The 15,031-nt window shown below is 42.8% G+C and overlaps 1 protein-coding gene across 2 annotated transcripts in view; it reads left to right on the top strand.

The window, feature by feature from the left end:
- atp11c (ATPase phospholipid transporting 11C) overlaps positions 1 to 15,031 on the top strand; it is a 208,025-nt gene that overhangs the window by 172,072 nt on the left and 20,922 nt on the right. For both annotated transcript variants that reach the window (XM_059976687.1, XM_059976686.1), the window contains exons 25-26: positions 2,319 to 2,454; positions 8,529 to 8,594. In XM_059976687.1, the coding sequence (XP_059832670.1) occupies positions 2,319 to 2,454; positions 8,529 to 8,594 (202 nt within the window). The remainder of the gene's footprint in view (positions 1 to 2,318; positions 2,455 to 8,528; positions 8,595 to 15,031) is intronic.

The raw sequence follows: 15,031 nt of genomic DNA, 5'->3' as shown, positions 1-15,031 counted from the left end.
TTCAGAGAGACAGCTGGTCGCTGAGTCGCCAGCTCCAGATGCCATCTGGAACGTCGGGGTCACCAATGTGGTTGCGCGCAATGCACTACTATAGAACATAGAATAGTACCGCACATTACAGGCCCTTCGGCCCACAATGTTGTGCTGACCCTCAAACCCTGCCTGTTACGTATTGCACAGTATTGCTGCTGTAAAACAAATTTCACAGCACAAGTCAATGGTAATAAACCTGATTCTGATTTCAACATTTAAGACAAATTTAGATAAGTACATGATTGGGAGGAGTATTGAAATGTGGCGCTGTAATTGGGGTGCAGGTTGATCGGACTGGGCCAATTATTAGTTCAGCATGGACTATGTTGGCTGAGAGGTCCATTTCTGTTTGTAAAAACAAACCGTGCAACTTAAACATGAACTGTGAAACACAATTTCAGACAGATCATTAAAGGAGTAGAGGAATCTCTGAGAAGCTTTTGGAATTGTGTTCAGTGCTACAGCTGCAGCATGAACATTTCTGTTTTGCCTACCCCAAATCAGTCAATGACAAAGTTGGTGATAATTTGTGCTAAATTTCAACAATTGTTGTTGTAGATCTAATTTGGATATCAAGTATGATGAGGCTGTTTGGTATTTCAGATTATCTAAAGTCATTTTTCTTGTGCTTCATGGCCCTGTTGTGTAGCAGTTGTTTTATTTTGCATTGCACACCTATTAAGTTTCCATACGGTGCTTCAGGTGGTTTATCAGTTTATCCGTTGTATGTTTATTAGTTGGCAGGACCCAAAGCATCGTTGAGGATCCCTATCATCCATCCCACAATCTTTTTGGCGCACAACAATCAGAAAGGAGGTACAGGAGCATCAGGACTAGGCCCGCCAGACTGGGTAACAGCTCCTTCCCTGAAGCTGTGAGACTAATGAGTACCCTAGTACCAAGGTCTCATCACTAGGACAGCGAGCTGTTTATTGTTTACATGTACTGTGTAGTACATGCATTTTTGCATGATATTTTATTAACTTATTTGTGGTAGGATTTGGTTTTATGTGCTGTGCATGATATATGTACTGTGGGTGCACCATTCTCAGGAGGAACATTGTTTTGTTTGGTTGAATCCGTGTACAGTCAGATGACAATAAACTTAAACCAGAGTTGTTCTGTTGTTTTTAGAAACAGAAATAAGAAAAGATCACAGCCTTGAAGGTTTATATTGATGGTTAAGTGTTGACATTTTTTAAACTATACGAGTACCATGGTTCACTCTCCTCACCTATCAGTTTCCTCCTTCTGAAGCCTACCTTTTCTACCTATCACTTTCTAGTTTGTTGTCCTGACCCTGCCCCACCTCATTATTCTGGTATCTTCCGTATTCCTTTCCCGTCTTGATGAAGGCATTGGTTCGAAACATCGACTCTTTATTCTTTTATGCAGATGCTGTTGGACCTGCCAAGTTCCTCCAGCATTTTGTGTGTGTTGCAAATATAAATAAGTATCTTCAATATGTCTTTCATTTTCAGATTCAAGTTCAAGTTTATTGTCATTGAATGGTACACATGTTAAATGGAACAATGTTCCTGTGGGACCAAAGTACAAAGCGTAGTTACATGTATCATATGCAGCACATAAAATATTATTAATACAATAATTTAAAATATTCTGTATATGTACTCTACAAGTTGACATAAAGAGCATTTATGAAATATAGTTAAATATATCACTAAGTTACTGGCATTGTTATAAATGATGTGTACTGGGTGGTAGCAGGGCATTCAGAAGTCTTGCAGCCTGGGGTGAGAAGCTGTTACCTAACCTAACAGTCCTTGTTCTTATATTGAGGTACCTTCTGCCTGATGATAGGAGGTTAAAGACGTTCTGGGTCAGATGGGAACCTTTGCTGAGGGCTCTGCAAGCACAGTGCTTCTGGTATATGGCCTGAATAGGTTGGAGGGTGTGGTGGGGGGGGGGGGGGGAGAGGAGTCAAGAGACACTCTGATGATTCTCTCAACAGATGATTTTCTATCAATATGATTAATAAATTTTGAAGGAATATGAAATTCTATTGAAGATAACTTACTTCATCCCTACTGGGGCATAGAGCACTGACAGCAGCTTGCCAGTGTCCTCTGTCCTGAACCAGTTTTTTGAATTGTCCCCAGGTGTACCCTGTCTCTTGATGCAATCTCCCTCTCCCAGGGATGAAGTGTTTGGGGCTTCTGTTGGCATTTTTTCAGGATGACCTACAATCCTCATTTCGTAGCCAGGCTTGGCAGAGTTTTTGAAGATATGCCATGTGCATGATTGTTTTGTTATCTCTTCTGCAGGAACATTGCCAATAACGCGTTACTTCAGTGGAAGCCTTTCCTTTATTGGACCACTCTTGGACTCTTTAATGGGCTCGTCTTTTTCTTTGGAGCATATTTTCTCTACGATAATTCATTATCTTCAGGGAAGGGGCAGGTCAGTAGAGAAATACTTTCATTAGTGACTGTCTTTTTATTAATTTTGACCATGTAAACCTTATGAACAAATGTATCTGTTTTAAAATGAGCATGAAGTGCCCATCTTACTTTGTTACTTTGTTATATAAATATTCTTGTGCATTAACAGTACTTGGAAATAAAAGGCCTATATTTTAATTGGGCTTTCAGAACTATTCTCAAGTAATTCACCTAAGTTACAGAGAAAGGTTGAACAAGTTAGGTCTTTATTCTTTGGAGCATAAAAGGTTGAGGGGGTACTTGATAGAAGTATTTAAAATTATGAGGGGGATAGATAGAGTTGACGTGGATAGGCTTTTTCCATTGAGAGTAGGGAAGATTCAAACAAGAGGATATGAGTTGAGAGTTAAAGGGCAAAAGTTTAGGGGGAACTTCTTTATTCAGAGAGTGGTAGCTGTGTGGAACGAGCTTCCGGTAGAAGTGGTAGAGACAGGTTTGATTTTGTCATTTTAAAAAAAATTGGATAGTTATATGGCCAGGAAAGGAATGGAAGGTTATGGGCTGAGTGCAGGTCAGCGGAACTAGGTGAGAGTAAGCATTCGACACAGACTAGTATGGTTATATGGTTACTGTCAGACAGTAATGACATGGAGCATTTGCTGCTGTAGGCAGATACAGTATAGTCAGTTCCATAAACAGGAAATATAAGTGATTAGATAGATAATCACTTCAGTTGGTTCAGTGCTATTCAAAGTATTAGTCAAACCATTCTAAATCAGCGGTCCTCAAACTTGTTTGGGTTAGCGCTCCTTGGCCACCAGACCATATCCCCGGTTCTCCCCTTTCACTTTCTGGTCATTACATAAAAACTATAAAGAATTTTGATTTGTGATGTATGATGAAAGAAAATAGGATCTGCAAATTCAAAGCAGTGAGAAATAATTGGAAAAATATTCAAATCTATTTAAAGCTACAAATAAAATTATTTCATTAATTACAGTAAAAACAATTTTCATTCACAGTTTTAGAGCCTAAATTTGTAGCCCAACTATTCACTTCTTGTTGTTTTTGCATCTTTCAGTGAGAAGGATGGGCTTGGTGCAGTGTTATCAGCTTCTAACATCAGACTGAGTGTCACTCAGAAAGAGACTCAGATCACATTCAGTAATTTGCAGTCTGTATTGTTACTTTGAAATAAGTTGGGTAACTGCACTTCACTAAATGAGGTTGGAAAGGCAATAAAGAACATCTAGATCTTTTCCCATAGTGTAGGATTATGTTCAGTGGTTTCTTTATGCAGTCAGAAGTCTTGATGTGATCTTTTCTAAACCTCGGCTTGTAATCCCTCAGCTGCCCCGCTTGCTACCGAGCGCTCCCTCCACCACAGCTTTATCTTTATCACCCTCTTAGAAACACCCACTATCCTTGAGGGGGCGATATTGCCCGCCTTGGAAACCAGTGCCCTAAGTAGTGAGAGATCTTGTATCACAAATTAGTGAAAATCAGTAGATGCTGGAAATCCAAGCCACACACAAAATGTTGGAGGAACTCAGCAGGCCAGGCTGCATCTATGGAAAATAGTAAACAGTTGATGTTTTGAAACGGGACCCTTCATCACGACTGGAGAAAAAAAAGATGAGTCAGAATTAAGTGGGGAGAAGGGAGGAAGAAACACAAGGTAGTAGATGAAACTGGGGGGTGTGGGGGAGGGGTGAAGTAAAGAACTGGGAAGTTGATTGGTGAAAAAAATACAGAGCTGGCGAAGAGGGAATCTAATAAGAGAGGACAGAAGGTCATGGAAGAAATAGAAAGGGGGAAGAGCACCAGAGGGAGGCAATGGGCAGGCAAGGAGATAACATGAGAAGTGAAAAGGGGCGAGGGGAATGGAGAGGGTTGGGATGGGTGATTACTGGAAATTCAAGAAATCGATATTCATGCCATCATGTTGGAGGCCACACAGACAGAATATAAGATGTTGCTCTTCCAACCAGCCAGTGGCCTCATCGCGACAGTAGAGGAGGCCACGGATGGACATGTCAAATGGGAATTGGAAGTGGAATTAAAATGAGTGGCCACTGGGAGATCACGCTTTTTCTGGTGGACAAAGCATAGGTGCTTGGCAAAGTGGTCTTCCAATCTCAGTCGGGTCTCAGCGATATACAAGAGGCCACACCATGAGCACTAGCTACAATAGATTACCCCTAACGGGCTTACAGGTGAAGTGACATCTCACTTGAAAGGACTGAATGGTAGAGAGGAGACATGGGGATAGGTGTAGCACTTGTCCTGCTTGCAAGGTTAAATGTCAGGAGGGAGATCAGTGGGGAAGGATGAGTGGACCAGGGAGTCGCGTAGGAAGTGATTCCTCCAGAACGCAGGAAGTGTAGGGGGGGAAGAGAAAGATATGCTTGCTGGTGGGGTGCTAGGTGACAACAAGAGGAACCCTAGGGGTGACGATAGGATGGAGTGAGGGCAGAATTGCACGAAATGGAAGAGATGTGGTGAGGGCGTCGTTGATAGTGGAGGTGGAACATAGAAGTCTACAGCATTTTACAGGCCTTTCGGCCCACAATGTTGTGCCGACCATGTAACCTACTCTAGAAACTGCCTAGAATTTCCCTAGCGCATAGCTCTCTATTTTGCTAAGCTCCACGTATCTATCTAAGAGGTTCTTAAAAGACCCTGTTGTATCTGCCTCCACCACCACTTCCGGCAGTGCATTCCACGTACCCTCCACTCTCTGTGTGAAAAACTTACCCCTGACATCCCCTCAGTACCTATTTCCAAGCACCTTAAAACTATGCCACTTTGTGTTAGTCATTTCAGCCCTGGGGAAAAAGCCTCTGGCTATCAACACCATCAATGTCCCTCATCATCTTGTACACCTCTATTAGGTCACCTCTCATCCTCCGTTGCTCCAAGGAGAAAAGGCCAAGTTCAGTCAACCTATTCTCAGAAGTTATGCCCTCCAATCCAGGCAAAGTCCTTGTAAATCTCTTCACATCCTTCCTGTAGTGAGGTGACCAGAACTGAACACAGTACACCAAGTGGGGGTTGACCAAGGTCTTATATAGCTGTAACATTATCTCACAGCACTTGAACTCAATGGAAGTCCCTTTCTTTGGAGGAGGACGACATCTGTCATTCTGGAATGAAAAACCTCATGCTGAGAGCAGACAAAGGAATTGAGAGAAGAAGTGACATTTTTATAAGTAACAGGGTGGGAAGAGGTATAGTCCAGGTAGCTGTGAGAGTCAGTTGATTTGTAATAGGCATCAGTGAATAAGCTGTCTCCAGAAATAGAAACAGAGAGATCAAGGTGGGGGGGAGGAGGAGGTATCGGAAATGGATGAGGTAAATTTGAGGGCAGGGTGGAAGATGGATGCAAAGTTGATTGGGCCCTGAATCCCTGAATGGTAGTGAGGGAGGAGTTGTAGGGGTAGCGTGTAGCACTAGTTCCGTTTGCAAAGTTAAATGTGGGGAGGAAGATCAGTGGGGAGGGAATTATGGGCAAGAGAGTCACACAAGGAGTGATCCCTGCAGAAGGTGGGGGGGTAGGGGACATGTACTTGGTGGTGGGATCCTGTTGGAGCTGGTGGAAGTTATGGAGAATTATATGCTGGACACAGAGGTTGGTGGGGTGGTAGGTGAGGACGAGGAACCCTATCCCTGGTGGAGTGGCAGGAGGATGGGGTGAGGGCAGACGTGCAAAATGGAAGAGATGTGGTTTGAGGGCAGCGTGGATGGCAGATGAAGGAAGCCCCTTTCTTTGAAGTAGGAGGACATCTTCGTTTGGAATGAAAAGCTTCAGGCTCAGAGCAGACGGAGGAATTGAGAGTAAGGGATTGGCATTTTTACAAGTAACAGGGTGGGTAGATGTATAGTCCAGGTAGCTGTGAGAGTCCATGGGTTTACAATGGACATCAGTAGATAACCTGTCTCCAGAGATCGAGAAAGGGGGGAGGGTGGAGCTGGAAGTAGACCAGGTAAACTTGAGAACAGGATGGGAGTTAGAGGCGAATTTGATGAGCTCCACTTGGATGAAGGAAGCAGCACTAATGCAGTTGTCGATATAGTCAGTGAGTGACACCACTGTAGGCTTGGAAAATAGACTGTCCCACTTAGCCAACAAAAAAACAGCCATAGCTGGAACCCAGGCGAGTGCCCATGGCTACACCTTTTATTTGAAGGAAGTGGGAGGAGGCAAAGGAGAAATTGTTGAGAGTGAGGTTGTTCTGCCAGACGGAGGAGAGTGGTGGTGGAGGGAACGGGTTGGGTCTGTGCCAGGGTCGGGGAACTTGAAATCTTTGAAAAGATCGAGAGCGTGTGAACTGTCACAGATGTAGGTAGGAAGGGACCAAACCGGGGGGATAAAACTGAGTCAAGGTATGCAGGTATTAGTTTAGCGGAGCAGGGACAAGCTGAAATAATGAGTTTACCTGGATCTTGTATCTTCCATTTGAATTACAGAAATTAGATTTTCATTTACTGCTTCATCAAATGGTTGTGATATCCTTTTAATCTTGTCTTTTTGACTTTTATCATTGAAGATTTCCTGACCTTGGAAATTGCTTGTTAAAGTAATTTCCATAAGGCTTCTTTCTTGGCATCTTATTAAGAAGACTGGCAAAGAATACAGCAGCATATAGATCAGTTGCAAATATGGCGGAGAAATGGCAGAGGAGTTTAATCTGGACAAATACAGTAAGGCATATATAAAAGCAAGATTCTTAATAGTCTTCATGAGCAGGGAGATCTTGAGGTCCAAGGTCATAGTTCCCAGAACATATGACATGCTTGCCTTTATTAGTTGAAGCATTGAGTTTAAAAGTCAGATGTTGCAGCATTATAAAACTCTAGTTAGGCCGCATCTGGGGTATTGCATAAAATTCTGGTCGCCCGATTATAAGAAGGATGTCGAGGCTTTGTAGAGGGTGCAGAAGAGGTTTAGCAAGATGCTGTCTGGATTAGAGGGTATGTGCTACTGCGAGAGGTTGGACAAACTTGGAATGGCGGAGACTGAAGAGAGATCTGATAGAGGTTTATAAGATTGTGAGAGATAAAGAGTAGATGGCAATCAATTTCTCCCAGGGTTGAAATTTCTCATACCAGAGGGTATGTGTTTAAGGTGAGAAGGGGTAAATTTGAAGGAGATTGAGTGGCAAGTTTTTTTAACATAGTGGTGAGTGTCTGGAATGCACTGCTTGGGTTGGTGGTAGAGGCAGATATGTTATAGACTTCCATGGGACAGTTAGATAGGCATATGAATGTGAGGAAAATGGAAGGATATGGCTATTATATAGGCCGAAGGGATTAGTTTATTTGCCCATTTGATTACTGATTTAACTCAGCACAACGTTGTGGATCGAAGGAAGGACCTGTTCCTGTGCTGTGTGTTCTAATTGCTTCTGACTGTAAGCGGAATGTAGTGAAGGTGCCTAGTGAACTGTTCGAGTGTCTACAGTTATCTGGATTTTGATCTTGCCCTCAACTTGTGTAGGAGTGAGAATCTTCAGATTCTCAGTCTGAAGAATGACATGGCCTAAGCTGAAATGGGATGTGGAATTTGATAAAGCCTGTATTTTACTTTCGGTGCTGTTCGTAAAACAGTAAGTTTAAGGCTGAACTTGCAATTCAGTATAACTCATTTTAACATTATGGTTGAAATTTGGTGAATGTACCCATTCAGCCTGATGCATTTCAATTTGCATTTTAATTTATTTAATTCCCATAAACACATGAGATTCTGCAGATGCTGGAAATAGTATCCTGATGAAGGGTCTCGGCCCGAAGTGTCAATTCTTCAATCCTTTCTGTAGGTGCTACCTGACCTGCTGAGTTCCTCCAGTGTTTTGTGTGTTTTGCTATTTAATTCCCATTGTAATGTGTATTAAAAATTAAATTTTAAGTGAGTATCGTCAGCAATAATGAGTATTTTATTATTCTGTGGATTATAGCTGAAGATGAAACAAGATGAAAACTACGTTTTCAACACATTTAGGGTTTGAAGACAGAGTTATAAGTATTGGCTACATTCCTATATGATCTTATATTCAGTTGATGTTTAATGTATTATTTTGTCTTCTATTACAGATTTATGGAAACTGGACTTTTGGTACAATTGTCTTTACAGTTTTAGTATTTACAGTTAATTTTAAGGTATGTATTTTAGTTAACTTGCATTGAATTTTTTATGTTTTGAGGAGTTTAATTTTGATAACTTTCTTGCACAGGGTCCTGACTTAATCATATTCCAACTTATCAAATTATCATAACTTATCAAGGTTAGGTAATACCCTAAAATCAGGACCTCGCCATGTAACCCTTTGGAGTCTGCTCGCAATTGTGAAATTATGCTGATCTATGACCATATATATTTGCCTAAATTGATTATACATTCAGATGCATGTTCTATCATGTGTTGCTTATAGATGAGTCAGCTAATATTACTCCTGAAATGTCTTGCTCGTGCTGGAGAGGGCAGGAACAGGGAGATAATGGATCTGAATGTGTGGCTGAGGAACTGGTGCAGGAAGCAAGGATTTACATTCTTAGACCACTGGGATCTGTTTTGGGGTAGGGATGAATTGTACAAAAGGGATGGGTTGCACCTTAATAGGCGGGGGACCAGCATTCTGGCAGACAGGTTTGCCACTGCAACATGGATGTGTTTAAACTAAGTAGTGGCGGGGGGCAGGGGGAATGAACTGGAAATATAAGGATGGAGTTAAAGGGAAAGTGAAAATAAGACAAGTTAAAAAGGACAACAGAATCAATGGAGTAGAAAGCTCTAGAAGAGATCATACAGTATGGCCAAGTGAAATAGGAATTGATATGAAAGGAGAGGGGAGTACCGAATTAAAAGTATTATATATGAATGCACGAAGTATAAGGAATAAAGTAGATGAGTTTGAAGCTCAGTTGGAAATTGGCAAGTACGAATTTGTGGGAATAACTGAGACATGGCTTCAAGCGGACAGGGCCTAGGAAATGGATATTCAAGGATATACATCTTATCGAAAGGACAGACTGACTGGCAGAGGGGGTGGGGTGACTCTGTTGGTGAGGAATGATATTCAGTCCCTTGCAAGGGGGGACTTAGAATCTGGGGATGTAGAGTCAGTATGGATAGAATTGAGAAATTCTAAGGGTAGAAAGACCCTAATGGGAGTTATCTACAGGCCCCCAAACAACAGTCTGGATGTAGGGTGTAAATTGAATGAAGAGTTAAAATTGGCATGTCGCAAAGGTAGTGATACAGTTGTCATGGGGGATTTCAATATGCAGGTAGACTGGGAGCATCAGAATGGTACTGGACCCCAAGAAAGGGAGTTTGTGGAGTGCCTCCGAGATGGATTCTTAGAACAGCTTGTACTGGAGCCTACCAGGGAGAAGGCAATTCTAGATTTAGTGTTGTGCAATGAACGGGATTTGATCAGGTACCTCGAGGTAAAGGAATCATTAGGAGGTAGTGACCATAATATGATATGTTTTAACCTACAATTTGAGAAGGAGAAGGGAAAATCGGATGTGTCAGTATTACAGTTGAACAGAGGGAACTATGGAGCTATGAGGGAGGAGCTGGCCAAAGTTCAATGGAACAATACCCTAGCAGGGAAGACAGTGGTACAACAATGGCAGGTATTTCTGGGAATAATGCAGAAGGTGCAGGATCGGTTCATTCCAAAGAGGAAGAAAGATCCTAAGGGGAGTAAGGGGCAGCCATGGCTGACGAGGGAAGTAAAGGGCAGTATAAAAATAAAAGAGAAGAAGTATAACATAGCAAAGATGAGCGGGAAACTGGAGGACTGGAAGCATTTAAAGAGCAACAGAAGATAACAAAAAAGGCAATACGCCAAGAAAAAATGAGGTACGAAGGTAAACTCAGGAATATAAAGGAGGATAGTAAAAGCTTCTTTAGGTATGTGAATAGCAAAAAAATGGTTAAGACCAAAATCGGGCCAATGAAGACAGAAACGGGTGAATTTATTATGGGGAACAAGGAAATGGCAGATGAGTTGAACAGGTACTTTGGATCTGTCTTCACTAGGGAAGACACAAACAATCTCCCAGACGTAATAGTGGCCAAAGGAACTAGAGTAAAGGATGAACTGAAGGAAATTTATATTAGGCAAGAAACAGTGTTGGATAGACTGTTGAGTCTGAAGGCTGATAAGTCCCCGGGACCTGATGGTCTGCATCCCAGGGTACTTAAAGAGGTGGCTCTAGAAATCGTGGGACCATTGGTAATCATTTTCCAATGTTCTATAGATTCAGGAACAGTTCCTGCTGATTGGAGGGTGGCTAATGTTGTCCCACTTTTTAAGAAAGGAAGGAGAGAGAAAACAGGGAATTATAGACCGGTTAGCCTGACGTCAGTGGTGGGAAAGATGCTGGAGTCAATCATAAAAGAGGAAATTACAACACATTTGGATAGCAGTAGAAGGATCAGTCCGAGTCAGCATGGATTTATGAAGGGAAAATCATGCTTGACTAATCTTCTGGAGTTTTTTGAGGATGTAACTATGAAAATGGACAAGGGAGAGCCAGTGGATGTAGAGTACCTGGACTTCCAGAAAGCTTTTGATAAAGTCCCACATAGGGGATTAGTGGGCAAAGTTAGGGCACATGGTATTGGAGGCAGAGTACTGACATGGATTGAAAGTTGGCTGGCTGACAGGAAACAAAGAGTAGCGATTAACGGGTCCCTTTCGGAATGGCAGGCTGTGACCAGTGGGGTACCGCAAGGTTCGGTGCTGGGACCACAGCTGTTTACAATATACATTAATGATTTAGATGAAGGGATTAAAAGTAACATTAGCAAATTTGCTGATGACACAAAGCTGGGTGGCAGTGTGAAATGTCAGGAGGATGTTATGAGAATGAGGGTGACTTGGACAGGTTGAGTGAGTGGGCATATGTATGGCAGATGCAGTTTAATGTGGATAAATGTGAGGTTATCCACTTTGGTGGCAAGAACAGGAAGGCAGATGACTATCTAAATGGAGTCAAGTTAGGGAAAGGGGAAGTACAACGAGATCTAGGTGTTCTTGTACATCAGTCAATGAAAGCAAGCATGCAGGTACAGCAGGCAGTGAAGAAAGCTAATGGCATGCTGGCTTTTATAAGAAGAGGAATTGAGTATAGGAGTACAGAGGTCCTTCTGCAGCTGTACAGGGCCCTGGTGAGACCCCACCTGGAGTATTGTGTGCAGTTTTGGTCTCCAAATTTGAGGAAGGACATTCTTGCTATTGAGGGAGTGCAGCGTAGGTTCACAAGGTTAATTCACAGAATGGCGGGACTATCACATTTTGAAAGATTGGAGCGACTGGGCTTGTATACACTGGAATTTAGAAGGATGAGAGGGGATCTGATTGAAACATATAAGATTATTAAGGGATTGGACATGCTGGAGGCAGGAAACATGTTCCCAATGATGGGTGAGTCCAGAACTAGAGGCCACAGTTTAAGAATAAGGGGTAGGCCATTTAGAGCAGAGGTGCGGAAAAACTTTTTCGCCCAGAGAGTGGTAGATATGTGGAATGCTCTGCCCCAGAAGGCAGTGGAGGCCGTCTCCGGATGCATTCAAGAGAGAGTTAGATAGAGCTCTTATAGATAGCGGGGTCAGGGGATATGGGGAGAGGGCAGGAACGGAGTACTGATTGTGTATGATCAGCCATGATCACAGTGAATGGCAGTGCTGGCTAGAAGAGTCGAATGACAATAGACAATAGGTGCAGAAGTAGACCATTCAGCCCCTCGAGTCTGCACCGCCATTCTGAGATCATGGCTGATCATTCACTATCAATACCCAGTCCCTGCCTTGTCCCCATATCCCTTGATTCCCCTATCCATCAGATATCTATCTAGATCCTTCTTGAAAGCATCCAGAGAATTGGCCTCTACCGTCTTCCGAGGCAGTGCATTCCACACCTCCACAACTCTCTGGGAGAAGAAGCTCTTCCTCAACTCTGTTTTAAATAACTGACCTCTTATTCTCAATCCATGCCCTCTGGTACTGGACTCTCCCAACATCTGGAACATATTTCCTGCCTCAATCCTATCAAATCCTTTAATTATCTTAAACGTTTCAATCAGATCCCCTCTCAATCTCCTCAATTCCAGCGTGTACAAGCCCTATCTCTCCAATCTCTCTGCGTAAGACAGCCCTGCCATCCCAGGAATCAACCTAGTGAATCTACGCTGCCCTTCCTCAACTGCCAGAATGTCCTTCCTTAAACCTGGAGACCAAAACTGTACACAATATTCCAGGTGTGGTCTCACCAGTGCCCTGTACAAATGCAAAAGGACATCCTTGCTCTTGTACTCAATTCCCCTTGTAATAAAGGCCAACATTCCATTTGCCCTCTTCACTGCCTGTTGCAATTACTCATTCACCTTCATTGACTGATGAACTAGGACTCCTAGGTCTCTTTGCATTTCTCCCTTACCTAACTCTACACCGTTCAGACAATACTCTGCCCTCTTGTTCCTGCTTCCAAAGTGGATAACTTCACATTTATTCACATTGAATGACATCTGCCAAGTATCTGCCCACTCACCCAGCCTATCCAAGTCTCCCTGTATTCTCCTAACGTCCTCTTCGCATGTCACACTGCCACCCAGTTTAGTATCGTCAGCAAACTTGCTGATATAGTTTTCAATGCCCTCATCTAAATCGTTGACATAAATTGTAAAGAGCTGTGGTCCCAATACAGAGCCCTGTGGTACCCCACTAGTCACCTCCAGCCAGTCCGAGAAACACCCATTCACTGCTACCCTTTGCTTTCTATCTGCCAACCAGTTTTCTATCCATGTTGAAACCCTGCCCCCAATGCCATGAGCTCTGATTTTACTCACCAATCTCCTATGTGGCACCTTATCGAATGCCTTCTGAAAATCTAGGTACACAACATCCACTGGCTTACCCTCGTCTAACATCCTTGTTACACCCTCAAAAAACTCCAACAGATTAGTCAAGCATGATTTGCCCTTGGTAAATCCATGCTGGCTCGGCCTAATCCTATTTCTGCCATCAGGATGTGCCACTATTTCGTCCTTAATAATGGATTCAAGCATCTTCCCCACGACTGACATTAGGCTAACAGGGCGATAGTTCTCCGTTTTCTCCTTCCCTCCCTTCTTGAAAAGTGGGATAACATTAGCCACTCTCCAATCTTCAGGAACTGATCCTGAATCTAAGGAACATTGGAAAATGATTACCAATGCACCCGCAATTTCCTGAGCCACCTCTTTTAGAACCCTCGGATGCAGACCATCTGGACCCGGGGATTTATCAGCCTTCAGTCCTACCAGTCTGCTCATCACAGTTTCTTTCCTAATGTCAATCTGTCTCAATTCCTCTGATATCTTATGGCCCTGGCCCATCCATACATCTGGGAGATTACTTGTGTCCTCCCTGGTGAAGACAGATCTAAAGTACACATTAAATTCTGTTGCCATTTCCCTGTTTCCCATAACAATTTCTCCCAATTCATTCTTCAAGGGGCCAACATTGTTCTTAACTATCTTCTTTCTCTTCACATAGCTAAAAAAAGCTTTTGCTATCCCCTTTTATATTCCTGGCTAGGCTGAGCTCATACCTGATTTTTTCTCTCCGTATTGCTTTTTTAGTTAAGATCTGCTGTTCCTTAAAACTTTCCCAATCATCTTAGCCCTGTCATACTTCTTTTTCTTTAATGCTATACAATCTCTGACTTCCTTTGTCAACCACTGTGGCCCCTTCCCCCTCTTTGAATCCTTCCTTCTCATTGGAATGAACTGCTTTTGCATCTTTGATATTATCCCCAAGAATATCTGCCACTGCTGATCCACTGTCTTTCCTGCCAGGGCATCCGCCCATTTAACTTTGGCCAGCTCTTCCTTCATGGCTCCATAGCCTCCTTTATTTAATTGCAACACTGGCACCTCTGATCTGCCCTTATCCCTCTCAAATTGTAGATAAAAACTTACCATGTTATGAGCACTACTTCCTAATGGCTCCTTTACTTCAAGATCACTTATCAATTCCTGTTCATTACACATCACCAAGTCCAAAATAGCCTCGTTCCTGGTTGGCTCAAGCACAAGCTGTTCCAAAAATATATCCCTTAGACACTCCACAAACTCCCTATCCTGGGGTCCAGCACCTACCTGATTCTCCCAGTTCACCTGCATGTTGAAATCTCCCATAACGACTGCATTACCTTTAGCACATGCCAATGTTAACTCCCTAATCAACTTGTACCCAATATCCACGCTACTGTTTGGGGGCCTGTACACAACACCCATTAGGGTCTTTTTACCCTTACTGTTCCTCAGCTCAATCCACACAGACTCTACTTCCCCTGTTCCCAAGTCACCTCTTGCTAAGGACTGAATCTCATTCCTCACCAACAGGGCCACCCCACCCCCTCTTCCCATATTTCTGTCTCTACGATAGCAGAAGTAGATCTACTATCTCTACGATAGATAGTAGGGCCTACTCCTGCACCTACTGTCTATTGATTACTAGACTCTGGACCCAACAGCAAAAATAACTTTATTTATTAAAGAACATAATAACTTGGAGCAGGCGTTGGCCCATCGAGGTTTAT

This window comes from Hypanus sabinus, chromosome 8 (genome assembly GCF_030144855.1).
Source record: "Hypanus sabinus isolate sHypSab1 chromosome 8, sHypSab1.hap1, whole genome shotgun sequence".
Taxonomy (NCBI): Eukaryota; Metazoa; Chordata; class Chondrichthyes; order Myliobatiformes; family Dasyatidae; genus Hypanus; species Hypanus sabinus.
Note: the sequence above shows the minus strand (reverse complement) of the source record. Positions and strands in the feature narration are given on the sequence as shown.